At 43.1% G+C, this 13,703-nt stretch overlaps 1 protein-coding gene across 1 annotated transcript; it reads left to right on the top strand.

Moving 5' to 3' along the window:
* The first annotated feature begins 76 nt into the window (after window positions 1-76).
* On the top strand, window positions 77-11,281 carry gaa2 (alpha glucosidase 2). Its single transcript, XM_031863178.1, has 21 exons — window positions 77-245; window positions 1,453-1,576; window positions 1,880-2,458; window positions 3,334-3,479; window positions 3,622-3,787; window positions 4,247-4,343; window positions 4,712-4,831; window positions 5,288-5,406; window positions 5,509-5,640; window positions 5,722-5,832; window positions 5,939-6,052; window positions 6,140-6,224; window positions 6,324-6,441; window positions 6,564-6,697; window positions 7,244-7,395; window positions 7,493-7,641; window positions 7,723-7,864; window positions 8,147-8,245; window positions 8,447-8,611; window positions 8,956-9,102; window positions 9,904-11,281. Exons 2-21 carry the CDS (start codon window positions 1,484-1,486, stop codon window positions 9,964-9,966), a joined length of 2,931 nt encoding a protein of 976 aa, XP_031719038.1. The 5' UTR covers window positions 77-245; window positions 1,453-1,483; the 3' UTR covers window positions 9,967-11,281.
* Window positions 11,282-13,703: the final 2,422 nt, after the last annotated feature.

Genomic DNA, 13,703 nt, shown 5'->3' with positions numbered 1-13,703 from the left:
ACCTGGATGCCAACCGCCGTAAAAGAAAAAGAAGAAGAAGAAGAAGAAGCAGAGGCTTCTAAACGGAAGTTCTCGAAATTACGAGGCGTAGTGAATGTGACATGGAGATAAACAGACGCACACTATGCAGATGTTTGCGGTTATCGACCTTACGGATTATTTAGCAAACGATACGTTTATTTAAAGGACAGATCTGCTCCGCACGCCGTATTGTTTTGTGTCTGTACGACTGAAATGGTTTCTAGGTAAGCAGTGTTTATGTTAACGCCATTGTTAGCTCACGTTAGCGCATGTTAGCTAAAGTTACACTGTTGTGAAAAGTTAGCTAACGCTAATTAACGTTACTATACTAACGTAACGTCAATTGTTACCTCTCAGGTGACTAGGAATTGTTTTCTCGTAACTAATGTCTTGTCAGCCAAAACTGCATTTTAATAAGCGGTCAAATGTTTCCCTGGTGAACTTTGACATTCACATGTTGTGTCCTAGGCATGGCTAGCTAAAGTTAGCTAGCTAAAGTTAGTTAGCTACAGCATAATGATCTTTGGACAAACTGTGCAACGTGCCTTATCAATATGGGCCTTCTTAAATAACAAAACGTTAAGTTACGTAACGTGAGCTGTCACGAGGGTGTTGTGTTTGAGGAACATATTAAGTCAACAACGTTTTGTCAAAAGTAACAGATAAGATATGTACTCACGTGTAAACTCCTCGAGACAAAGACTGTAATATCATCAAGTTATGATTATTAAAACACTTTGCACATTACTGACGGTGTTACATCTACGGCATCTTAATGTGTCCTTAAATGTTAAGTGTTGTGTGTGTTTTAACTCCAATGACCCTTAAGCAATGCTCCCATTTAATCCCTGACTTTACATTGTATTTATACTTTTACTGAAGTAAAATAAGTAATACCATAGTGTAAAATACTCTGTTGCCAGTAAAAGTCCTGCAATCGAAATTTTTTCTGAAGTAAAAAAAAATATTCACATTTAAATATACTTAAAGTACAAATGTTAAACGATTCACTCTGCAGAATGGCCCATTTCAGAGTAATATATATTATTTTACTGCATTATAACTATCAATGCACTAACATATAGATCCCTTTGATGTTGCGGCTGGTTAAAGTGGGGCTCATTTTTACTATATACTGCCAGGTAGCTTGTGAATTCCACCAAAGGATCAGTAAAGTTTTATCTTAATCCATATTCCTAATGTATCAAGTAAATGTAGTGGAGTAGAAGTAAAGTACCTCAAAATTGTCTTACACACATCTTCTCCCTCATTCCTCTGTTATAGAGTTCAAATTATCATCACTGTCAAATCAAATGTCACAGATTCTTCTGCTCACTCCTCCCACCAGCTCCAACCAGCAGGAAATGAGACGTAACCCTCTGGAACTGAACTTTCTTCTGCCGTCTCTCTTTCTTTCTCTCGTGTGTTCAGTCGCTCAGTTTGACGAACACACTCTCTCAGGATGGTGTCGTACAAGCGGCTGAACCCGGAAGATGTTCAGTTTTCCGGCGCAGTCTTGTCAGAAGAGCCTTGTCCTGTGCGTGAAGAAGTTCCAGTGAGTTCATATGTTTACCGCTCCCTTTGCCTACGACCTCCTGCAGTCAGCTTTTAAAGTGTATAATAATAATAATAATAATTGCAGCAGAATCTTCATGCTCTTTCTTCAGGCTGCCAGTTGTTTGGGATATTTTAGAATCTATGCATTAGTCTCATTATTTCTCTGTTTTTAGTCTTTAACGCGCTGCTATTGCTGCCTGTCTAATCCATTTATCTGTTTCAGTATAAAGGGACTAGTCTGGGTCCTCATGGTTGCTTCTCTGAACGTGTTGCTTATGTGATTCCCTTGTTGTGTTTCAAGGCTCCGGATCCAGAGGAAGCCTCCCTGCTTCCCCAAAGGCCACGGTGCTCCGTCACCACATGCCTCCTGGTGATTGGCGCCCTGCTGCTGCTCCTATGTGGAGGCTGGCTACTGGGCACCATGTTCTGGCTGCACCGTCCGTCCAACCAGCAGCCACGCCGGCCCCCGTCACCGGCCCCTGCGCAAACACCGGACTCTCAAGTAGAAACGGGAGTGAACGACACTGCAGCTGCCTCCCGCCGAGAGGCCTGCAGTTTAATCCCCGAGGCGTGGAGGTTTGACTGCTACCCCGAAAGAGCCGTGGTTGTGACCCGAGAGTTGTGTGAGGCGAGGAACTGTTGCTTCATCCCTGCGTCCGCTCCCTCCTCCTCCGCTGCTGCCCGCCCATCCGGGAGAAACGGCATCCCTTGGTGTTTCTATCCTCAGGATTTCCCTTCCTACTCGCTGGTGTCGATAAACGACACATCGCTGGGACAGAAAGGTACGCTGGTGAGGGAGGTGAAGACCTACTACCCTGCAGATATCCTCACTCTGGAGGTGGAGATACGTCATGAGACGGACACGCGGCTACGTGTCAGGGTGAGTGAGTGAGGGACTCGCATGAGCATTCAGTCATGTTTTACTCGGCATGCAGTTTCTGTTTTTTAATCAAGAGCTTTACTTTTTACATCTGTGGGGAGGACTTGTAGCACTATCAGTGATCTAGCATGTACATGTAATCATACTGATCAATTCTAAAACAATTTTCATCAAGGCGTAGTAGAATATTTTGTCATTTAAACAGTTTTTCATGCACATAAGCTCTGATATCGTGAAGAACCGCTGACCTTGCAGCTGCTTAAGTTTGCTGACAGTGTCAAAGTCTTAAAGTGCTTCCTGGAGTAAATTTAAAAAGTTAAAACTGCACTAAATCAATGTTTTTGTATAGATTAATTAATTAATTAATCAATATAAAAACATTTAAATGCCAAAAGGTCACTCCTAAACACACAAACAAGTGACTCTGCACTTCCCCTTTGCTCTGTGACAAAGTTAGTCACTAGCTCATAAAGAAAGTGGAGCATCTATGACCCAGTAACACTTAAAGGAGCTGGTATGAACCAACACTGATCTAAAACAAGTATCTAACTAGTTTAACCAATATCTACATAGGGAGCAGGTCCTCTCCACTGACTCCTCTATCGTGCGCCGCCATGTTGCTACAGAAGCCCAGAATGGACAAACCAAGCACTGGCTCTGAAGAAGGCCATTTGCCTTTTTGCTTTCGGCCACCCTAGAAGGTGTCCAATGACGCCTGCACACTTGGCACATGGGAGATGTTTCAGTTGGTAACTAGATGCCACAAAATCCAACACTGGCCGTTTAAGACTACTTGTGATGTTTTGTGAAATACCGCTGTAAATTCTCTGGTCTGTATATTAATAACGAACTTTTCCTCGTGTTTCCCAATCTAGATTACCGACCCCTCTAGTCCGAGGTTCGAGGTTCCGATCTCTGTTGCCGCTGCCGCCAAGAAGGCCGACAGTCCAGACTACATCGTGGAGCTTTCAAAGAGTCCGTTTGGTCTCATCGTGAAGAGGAGCTCCACAGGAGTAGTGCTGTAAGTCTGAGTGACGGAAGGCCGATGATCACGATCGCACTTCTATTGTTTACTAGAAACTCTCTGAAAGCACATTCTGTTGTGAAAATAATAATGATTAACACTCTTAGCACTGCCTCTCCTTTCAACTGCTCCCTGTTAGTCTCAACACCACAGTGGCTCCTCTCTTCTACGCGGATCAGTTCCTCCAGTTATCCACCTCCCTGCAGAGCCAGTTCATTTACGGCCTGGGTGAGCACCGCTCCACCTTCCTGCATGACCTGCACTGGAACACGCTCACCATGTGGGCCAGAGATGTGCCTCCTACGGTATGGAAAATCACGTTTTTGTCATTTTTTCTTTTTTTTTTTGTACAGCACTTTGAGCTACATAGTCTGTATGAAATGTGCTTTACTAATAATAATTATTATTATTATCATGTCCCAATACCTAGTATGTCAAATGCAGTATGCAAGAAATACCAGGATCTTCTATCTATACACCCGGAAGCATTTTGCAGCATGCAAGCCGGCTGGCTTTTCTGGCTCTTCTGACCCACAATCCTTTGCGCTGCTGATATATGAGAGAGTTCGAGGGGCCATGTTATGAAGAAGTATAAGTCCCAATTGAATGCATACTGCATGCAGCAGTACGTACTTTATTCGGGCAGCTTCAGTATGTACTAAAAGTAAAGATAGAAAGGATGCGATTTGGAACGCGTCTTTGGTGTCGTGATAAATAAATAGCTTTTAGCCGTCGTTAATTCTTTCATTCATCCTACATTGTAGGAGCAGACAAACCTGTACGGAGCTCATCCGTTCTACCTGGCGATGGAGGACGGAGGCACCGCGCACGGTTTCTTCCTGCTGAACAGCAACGCAATGGGTCAGTGTGCTAGTCGCCCCCGATACTTCCTCTCCAGGTTTCACCACGCGCAATGACGCACGTTAGCAGCTGATTCTGACAGTGTTCATTTAAAGAACCATTAAGCAACTTTATGAAAACAGAAGTCTCTGAATGGTTTGTACAGTCAGCAGTGTCAGTAAATATCTTTCCAGTGTTAGGTGAAGAGGTCATTTAGGGCTCATGTTGCTCACTCAAAGGTTGAATTTGTTCACAAACTAGTTACTCCTAATACCCCATCTTTATCTCTTCGCTCTTTAGTGTCATAGACATGCTCTCGCTGTCCTAATAGCTTACTCTGCAGGATTCTCTTACAAATGTTTCATCAGCAGTTTTTCCTGTTTGCTCAGATGTGGCCCTCCAGCCCGCCCCGGCCCTCACCTGGCGCACTATTGGTGGAATCCTTGACTTTTACGTTTTCCTCGGTCCTGATCCTGCTTCCGTGATTGGACAGTATGTGGAGGTCGTAGGTCAGTAGGAGTCTGCTGGGATGTGGGTTGTTTGTGCTTTTGTGTGAAACCTTTAATGCTGCTGTCTTGGATAAGAATAAAAAAGACATTTAAAACCTCAGTGGGTCACTGCTGGAGAAATTAAGGTTAAAAATCAAAAACAAACCTGTCTTACAGAATATATTTTACAACCGTTACTCACTGAGAGAGTTCCGGATTTCAGTACCTCTGATGGACTTTGCATCATATTACTGGATGAATAAAACGGCCAGAATCGAAAAATAGAAATTCAATAAAACTATAAAAAAAAATGCATTTTTTTGAAAATATATACAAAAATAGATTCAAAGGGATGTCAACGTTCACATCATTAAGGATACAATAATTGGAAAATATTCATCTTTATGGACTTCTATGTCCATAAAGATGTAACGCAGTACGGATGTGACCTCTCCTCGTCCCTCCACCTCTTCACAGGATACCCGACGATGCCCGTCTACTGGGCTTTAGGCTACCATCTCTGTCGCTGGGGTTACAAAACCAGCAATTCCACCTGGGAGGTTGTCAAGAGCTTGAGGAATTATGGGATACCTCAGGTACAGTTGAGCCAGCAGACTGTTTGTTCGTTTGTGTGTCAGTATTCATTTGTTTCTCGTTCTTTTGTTAAAATCGATACTGGTGTGTTGACTTGTTCACAGGACGTCCAGTGGAACGATATCGACTACATGGACCAATTCCTGGACTTTACTTTTGACCCGACAAAGTTCGGCACGCTGCCGGATCTGGTCAAGGACCTGCACGCTCACGACCAGCGCTACGTCATGATCCTGGTACACTGGAGTTTGTATTTGCTTTAATACGTGTCGTCTGATTTGGAGTGTTTGTATGACGGTTGTGTCTCGGACCTGCAGGACCCGGGTATCAGCAGCTCGCAGCCCGAGGGCTCCTACTGGCCGTACGACGAAGGGCTGAGGAGAAACGTTTTTATTAAAGACGCCGAAGGGAAAACACTCATTGGGAAGGTGAGACCCTGTAATGATGTTGCACATATGAGGCTAACCCAACACGCATTTACTACACAAAGGTTATGGGTGCATTAGAAATACGATTGTCCATCTCTTCCTCCAGGTGTGGCCTGGTCTGACAGCATATCCTGATTTCTCTGATGATGTGACGCATGAATGGTGGTACGACAACCTCCAGAGGTTCCACCAGAAGGTGCCATTTGATGGATTATGGATCGTAAGTATGGGAAGAACTGACTCTCTCCACTTCACGATACATATCTTCTCCCTGACCTTCGTCTCTTTTTTTTTTTTTTTTTTTAAGGACATGAATGAGCCGTCAAATTTCCTGGACGGGTCCACCAATGGCTGTCCATCAAACAGTCTTGAAAATCCTCCTTACACACCCGGTGAGAGATCTCAAGCACAAATCTCACAACAAACACGACATATGCACAATGACACACTGCCTGTGATTGTCAAAATGTTGTGTCTTTCTCCCTTTTTAGGTATACTTGGAGGTCTGCTGAGAGCTAAAACTGTGTGTGCCACCGCACAGCAGAAGCAGTCCGTCCACTATAACATGCACAGCCTCTATGGACTAATGGAAGCTAAGGCGTCTGCAAGGTCAAGACCTATAACGACACATAGACACACGACAAAGATAAAACGCTGAACGACTTCTTTGTTACGTGGTCCTTTCCTTAAATCCCCTGCCTCTCCGCTGTCTTTGCTTGTTTTGTGTCCAGCGCTCTGAAGCGGATCCTGGCAAAGAGACCGTTTGTAATCTCTCGCTCCACCTTCCCCAGTCAGGGGATGTTCTCTGGTCACTGGCTGGGAGACAACAGGAGCCAGTGGAAAGATCTGTACTCTTCGATCGCAGGTGAGACGCATGGGTTGCACCTTTTTACAGCTATATAAATCAACTTTTAATGGATATATAGTTTGAAGCTTGGAAGCTTCATTCGTAACGTTGACATTCAGATTCTGAACAAATATTGGAATGCTGTGCCGTTTTTTTTTATTTTTTTTAATTTTTTTTTTTTATTTTTTTTTTTTTCTTTCTTTTGCATGCCTCTTTAGCTGTTTGTTTATTTAATGTTTAATGGTTCCAGCGACAGCAGTCTACTATATACTCACTGCTTACTAATGCCCGACAGGTGAAGTTAGCAGCTCCCTGGTGAGGAAAGCAGAAGCTAGCTAAGGAGCTAAAGCTAAAGACCCACTCAGATACATTTTCACAGAAGTTGGGGAGATCAATACAGAGTTAGAGCTGTCTGTGGTTTCACATGTTTTATTGCACACACTACTCTGTACTGAGGATGAAGAGTAGCACTCTCCTCATCATTTAAGTGTCTTTATCTTTCTCAAGTTTTTCCCCTCCATGTCCTCCCGATGTTGCTCACCTTCTCTCTTTTTTCTCCTTCAGGGATCTTGACCTTTAACCTTCTTGGCATCCCGTTGGTGGGAGCAGATATCTGCGGCTTCAGCAAGGAGCCAGAGGAGGAGCTCTGTGTCCGCTGGACGCAGCTGGGAGCTTTCTATCCCTTCACGCGCAACCACAACGCCATCGACATGGAGGTAAGAGCTTAATATCACAGCTCCAAAAGTCGAGAGCTGGTCCGTCCTTCGGTCCCTGTTTAAGAAGTGCTGCTTTGTTTTGTTGTTTCATTTACAGCCTCAAGACCCGACAGCGTTCAGCCCTCTGGCTCGTACAGCCATGAAGCAGGCTCTGCTGCTGCGGTATTCCCTCTTCCCCATCCTGTACACTCTCTTCCATCATGCGCATGTACACGGACACACTGTCGCACGGCCCTTAATGTTTGAGTAAGTATTTGATTTTCTTTATTTTGTCTGGACTGGGAGCATCGTTGCCTCACTGTAAATGTCCCTGTGCGCTCTCCAAAGGTTCCCGAAAGACGTGAGAACATATGGGATTGACAAACAGTTCTTGTGGGGGAAGAGTTTATTGGTGACACCAGTATTGGATCCGGGAGTCGACTATGTGGACGGTTACTTCCCAGAGGGTCTGTGGTACGACTACTACACGGTAAGACCCGCACTCCCTCAACACTCAGGCCGACTCGCGCCTCTCACAACCGACACCTGAGCATTTATACTTTGCCACATGGATGACTGCAAACAGACGGTTTCTTTTGTGAATCGGACCCGGCATATAGCGGTTGCAAATCCACCTCGATTCGTGGCGCTATCAGCGACCGCTATCCATTCTTTGTGCCTTCGCACCACAGAGTACACGGTGTTGTATGAGTCAGGAACAAAATGGTGTAAACAGTTTACTTATGAGCGCTGGTGATGGTCTACTTCCCAGGGCGACTCTCTGCGCAGTAAGGGTGAAGACCTTCGACTTCACGCCCCTCTAGATAAGATCAACCTGCATTTGCGCGAGGGCTCTATAACACCAACACAGGTAAATATATCCTTTTATTTATATACAGTGTTAGATGATCTGTTTAGCATACACTGTATGTTTGTTTCATGAGCTGAAGTTTTGCGATTTCTACATCGTTGTGGTTTTGACCTTTTTCTGTGGATCTGACTAATCAAACCTTACAATCACAAGTCTGTAACGTCACATTCGTTTGTCTTCTCTCCTCGTTCGCGTGTACAGGCGCCCAACCTGACGCTGTGGGTGAGCAGCGGTCAGCCTCTCCATCTGGTCTCGGCTCTCTCCGACGGCGGCTCAGCCAGCGGAGATCTGTACTGGGACGACGGAGAGAGCATCGACACCTACGAGAACGACCTGTACTCCTACATCGTCTTCGACGTCGCTCAGGTGCCCACGCTGTTGGAAAACCTCCACAAACTGCGTCTGTAGTTGTTTGATTGAGCTCAAGGTTGTGTGCGTGTGTGTCGATGAAGAGAAAGTTACTGAAAGCACAACATACTTTGTAGCAGCAGTGCATTCTGGTCCGCTAAGGTCTCATTGATGCCCATTGTTGTTAGAAAATTGCGTGATAAAATCTGTTGTGGGACGTAAAACCAAAACAATACGCTGAGGGGAATAATTATCTGTGGTTTGATCACTACAAGCCGAAGTAAAATAAGAATAATTGCTTCTTGCGGCTTCAGCGTCGCGATGTAACTCACCCGGCCGTGTCCATCTGCTCGTTTTCATAGAACGCGATGACATCACAGGTGCTGCATAGCAATGTGGAGGCCACGTACATCACCGTGGAGACGGCCTCCTTCTACGGTGTGAAGCAGGAGCCGAGCAGAGTGCTGGTGAACTCCCAGGATGCAGCGTTCATGTACAGACCCAACCAGGTGAGGGTCAGGGGGGGGGGGGGTAAACGACCTGGAAACTGTGGTCGTGCTTGATGTTCACGTGGAGTCGTGAAGTGGTAGACGTCCCTGGTGACTCATCGTGTGGGGATCTAACAGGGGTGTGGTTTCTCCAGATTTTCTGAGATTGAATCATGTAGATCCGTTTTACTCCCTGGGGAGAGGAACTCCAATGTTATTTATTTAGCCCTATATCCCAAATCCCTATTTTCCTTAAGGGGCTTTACAATCTGTACAGCACACACCTTTACGCCTCAGCAGTGGTTGAAGTATTAATATCATTTACTGAAGTAAACACAAGTTAAAAGCCCGGCATTCAAGATGGTACTTAAGTAAAAGTACTCATGCAGAATGGTCCATGTCAGTGCTATATTATTGGATCATTATTGTTCACACATGAATGCAGTACTTAAATGTTGTAATTTTATTTATTTTATAACCTACTTTTTTATGCAAAATCCTAATCTGAAAAGTAAGTATAACTGGTAAATAAAAGGAGTAAGAACGTGAAATATAGTGAAGTATTAAGCATGAAATGGGAAAACAAGAAGTATATTAACGGTACTTGTGGGGGGGGAAATGTACTGGGTTACTTTCTACCACTGTGTGACAGCACTGGTGTTTTAATACAGAGTGCTGAATCCACAGAGCTGCAGCAGGCGAGTGTCGCGTACCTTCGATATTCCTCTTCTGCACTCCATGAGTTTAGATTAATGTGTTTTATTTGTTTTTATCAGAATGGAGAAACTCTTCATGCTGAAATGATGTGTTTTCTCTCTGCAGGTGTTGACAGTTGCAGATCTCGGTCTCAATCTCAGTCAGAACTTCACCATCAGCTGGATGTGATGAATCGGATGTTTTTATGCACACGGTGCAGTCTTGATGTTTTGTCTCTGTGGTCTTAAAGCGAACAATAACTGAGGTTAACGTGCTCATTTTCACATTTTGTTTTGGGTGATCGGTGTAGGACTCGTAGACCTTTTTTAACCCGCGGGGACTCTGCGTACAGAAGAGCTAACGGTTCCCAACTGTCCATCCGATGTGGTTGAAAACACCCTCAAATTAAAGCTGAGAGTCAGCACTTTACTCTGTTATTGTTGCGTTTCGTATCTAATGTGCTGGAGTACAGAAACATTAAAAGCTATCCTTTTTTTTTAGAAAAGATGAACAGATAAACGGGTACTCTGGAGTGAGTCAAGTCAAGTTTGTGTTCATCATATTTCTCAAAAACAAATGCACCAATACACATGAAGACTCATGAAAGTACAACACACACGACCACCGACCTACAGTAGTCTGGACACTGCTTTAAATATCCGTGTGCAAAATCTAATTTAATGCCTGATAACTTATCGCTGAACCGTCATCGGATTTCAACAAAAAGCTTGTGTTGGTGCCTTTTTTTTAGTTTTATTTCAGTTCATGAGTCAAATCTGAACTTTATTATTTTTTTAATTCTCATCAGCAGTACGGTTTTGTGCAATAAGTGAAACAGGATGAGTCTGAACATTGGTCAGGATGTAATGCGTTGTATGTGCTTCAATGCTATTTACAGCTTATGTTTGCACTAATTAGTACTGCAGTGCTGTAAAGGAAGAAACAGGTGCCGTATGATTCCTGTTTGTGTGTCTCCGGGTTTGTACCAAATGATCCTTTTTGTTCAGTGTTCTATTGTAAGCCTGTAACGCGGATGACCACAGTACTGCTATGCTCGAGGATTACTTTAATGCACAACTCCAGTACGCTACACCAGCCATATGTGTCTCCTGCAATCATTTCACTGTGAATTCTCTTGTTTTCTTCTGACGGCAGAATGTAACTAAAACCTGAAGCGAAGTTCATTTATTCTGCTTGAATTTGACCGTGAAGCTGTGAACATCTGATTTGAATTCGTAGTAACTCACAGAAGAGCAGCCCTGAGCGCCGTCGACGCACGTGTGTTGTGACGCAAAACGGAGCACATTTTACTGTCTTTTGCGTTAAGGTTACTGAAATGAAAAAAAGTGCAGTATTTTATCATTCATTGTGTTTAATTTTTGTGTAATTGCTTGAATTTAATTATAAGAACAATATGAAAATGTCTGGAGTTTTGCTGGATTTGTTTTTTTCTATTTCATGACAAGCATCTTTTTGTGGCAACAATAAAAAAAGGATAAGTTTATTCAATTTGAATACATTTTATTTATTACATTTTTTTTTTTTTTTATCTTGCCTGCATTTGAATTTGCACCTTGAGGTGCTGGAGCACATGTGCCACTAGAGGACACACTTTCTCAATGCTGTGGTGAGTGTTTCACTCATTCCTCATAACAGATTCTGTTGTTTTCCGGATGTCATTTGTTATACATTTTCAGTTTAACTTATTTGAATTGTTTTCAGGTTTTAACTCAAAAAGTAGGAGCTTCAAACTTAACAAAATCTCTTCCCTGTCTCTACAACTCTGGTCAAATCATAGTTGAACGAGATATTTAGGTCCAACGTAACCAAGAGAGGGTTACATGCAGTTTTACTGTAGCAATAAGATATGACTGTCTTATCTTTTAATACTTATTGTTCTGAGTGAATTACAGCCTTTGAAGACGGAGAAACTGCAAGATGTGAGGTTAATGTTTACCTTATTTATCTAAACTGTTATGAAGGTAGAAATCCTCGTCTGCGTTGGCTCAAATGAAAAGAAACGCATCTAATATTAATATATTTTAAATGTGACATCTTTACTGCATCATTAATTCTAACGGTACTTTTATTTTAATCACATCTTCTGTCAGTATTTCCCTTTAATCAGCTCTGCAGTCTTTCTTTCTCTTTCTCTCTGAGTATTTCAGTCTCCCCCATTCTAAACCCAGCAGCTTTGTTCTGCGGATAGAAGAGTCTCAGGATGTCTGGTATTAAGATACGAGGGGTCATCTGAGGACTGAGCTGAATTAGCTTGTTTCTGGAAAAAAAAGTCTTTTCCCATAATTAACATCTAGAATGTGGTGCACGCCCTCCATAGACGTTAATCTCATGACACCAAACAAGTATCTGATTGTCCCCAACAAACGCACTTATCGGCAACAGAAAGGGAAAGCGGAGACAACTTGTGTTCTATTCCCCCTCTGATAGCCGGGTTGAATCCTCCTCCACTGCTGATAGACGTGTTTTTATTGGCTCTGTGCAAACGTTCACAGGCTAACTGTTTCCAGATGGTTGGTAGAGGGCACATATATCATTCTGCAGAGGGGGGAGGAGAGAGAGAGAGGGAGGGAGAAAAAAAAAAAAAAAGAGCAGCGGGGGTCTGTCAAAAGCATTCTGCTCTACTGACGAGGGCATTTCCTGTCTGGATTTGGGAGGATTAAGTATTTGTGCGTGGGGGGTGTTTGTATGGTCGGCATGCAGAGAGAGGGACAAAGTACGGGACTCTTTTCGGGGATCGTGCACATGTTTGATTTGACTCCTAATGCATGTGGGAGGAATGGGAACAGATCTGTGAAAGCAAAAAAAGGGATGTAGCGTCAGGGTTTACACATTTTTAGGAAAAACAGAACATTGTTAATGTTTCAGTCTGGGCTTTCTAAGGTGTTCTCATGTTTATGTAGCACAGTTCATAGTGAAAGCTTCACAAAAAAACAAATCTGTTACGTATTAACTGAAAACTATTTCATTTAATGGTTTTGGACGAATGGGTATTGTGCAAGAGAGTCTGGAGGGGTCATGAAAAATATCTAAAAGCAGCATCATTGTTCGATTGTTAAACTTTCCTTTTCTGTCTGGGTGTTTTTTTCAAACTGACAAAAACAGTGCAACAAAAACACGTTACAGCTCTTCTAACGGTTATATTCACTTATAATCATCTCAAGACATCCAGTTTTGTAAATCCAGAGTCGAGTCCTGACTACCTTGAGGATCACTTTGGACTTAAATTCAGGTTTGTGGTTAGAGTTTTAGGTATCGGTAATAATTAAGTGAAGAAATGTCATGCATGGACATATACAAGTCAAAATAGTGCATGTGGGGAAATGGGGGAAGACTCCTTTTCAAGTATTCTGCAGGTTGCTCAGTCAGTGTTACACTCGGTAGTCTGTATTGGGCCTCCACACCTACAGCTTCCACAAAGGTGTGGTGAGACATGAACTAGCTAAATATTTACCCTGTTATCAAATTAACTTTTCTCAGTCTTCCTTTCTATTTGCTCTCCTCGCTTTGGTTTAACTAAATCAGTGTGTGTGTGTGTGTGTGTGTGTGTGTGTGTTTGTCTTTCCGCTTTGCAAACTAAACCCCTTAATTAATCATCGTCTTCTAAATACAGAATCGCATCCTGGTTTAAAAGTCCAATAAGTCAATGTAACTGCTCCTCGAACATCTGGCAGATGAGCAACATCTGACTGAGAATGACACGAGGGTCACTTGATGAGTGTAAATATAGAAAAAAATAGTTTGACCCCTGACATAGAGAGGGAAATGATGATCCATAACAAGTGGAGTGATATGTGATTTTAGAAAATGTCACAAGAGCTAAGAGCCACACCCAGGAGCCTATATCTCCTGCACACTCCATTTGAAATTGCCCAGGAGTGCGCCTCTACATCACAGCGGCAAGGTGG

The sequence above is a fragment of the Anarrhichthys ocellatus genome, unplaced genomic scaffold (assembly GCF_004355925.1).
Source record: "Anarrhichthys ocellatus isolate YVR2014 unplaced genomic scaffold, GSC_Weel_1.0 scaffold28, whole genome shotgun sequence".
In the NCBI taxonomy this organism is placed as follows: domain Eukaryota; kingdom Metazoa; phylum Chordata; class Actinopteri; order Perciformes; family Anarhichadidae; genus Anarrhichthys; species Anarrhichthys ocellatus.
Note: the sequence above shows the minus strand (reverse complement) of the source record. Positions and strands in the feature narration are given on the sequence as shown.

Bases quoted from the DNA above. Each gene is read 5' to 3' on its own strand.
- gaa2 (XM_031863178.1), top strand. From the start codon at position 1,484: ATGGTGTCGTACAAGCGGCTGAACCCGGAAGATGTTCAGTTTTCCGGC. The intron at 7,642-7,722 runs GTAAGTATTTGA...CGCTCTCCAAAG, and splicing joins GCACGGCCCTTAATGTTTGA to GTTCCCGAAAGACGTGAGAA. The intron at 7,865-8,146 runs GTAAGACCCGCA...TCTACTTCCCAG, and splicing joins TGTGGTACGACTACTACACG to GGCGACTCTCTGCGCAGTAA.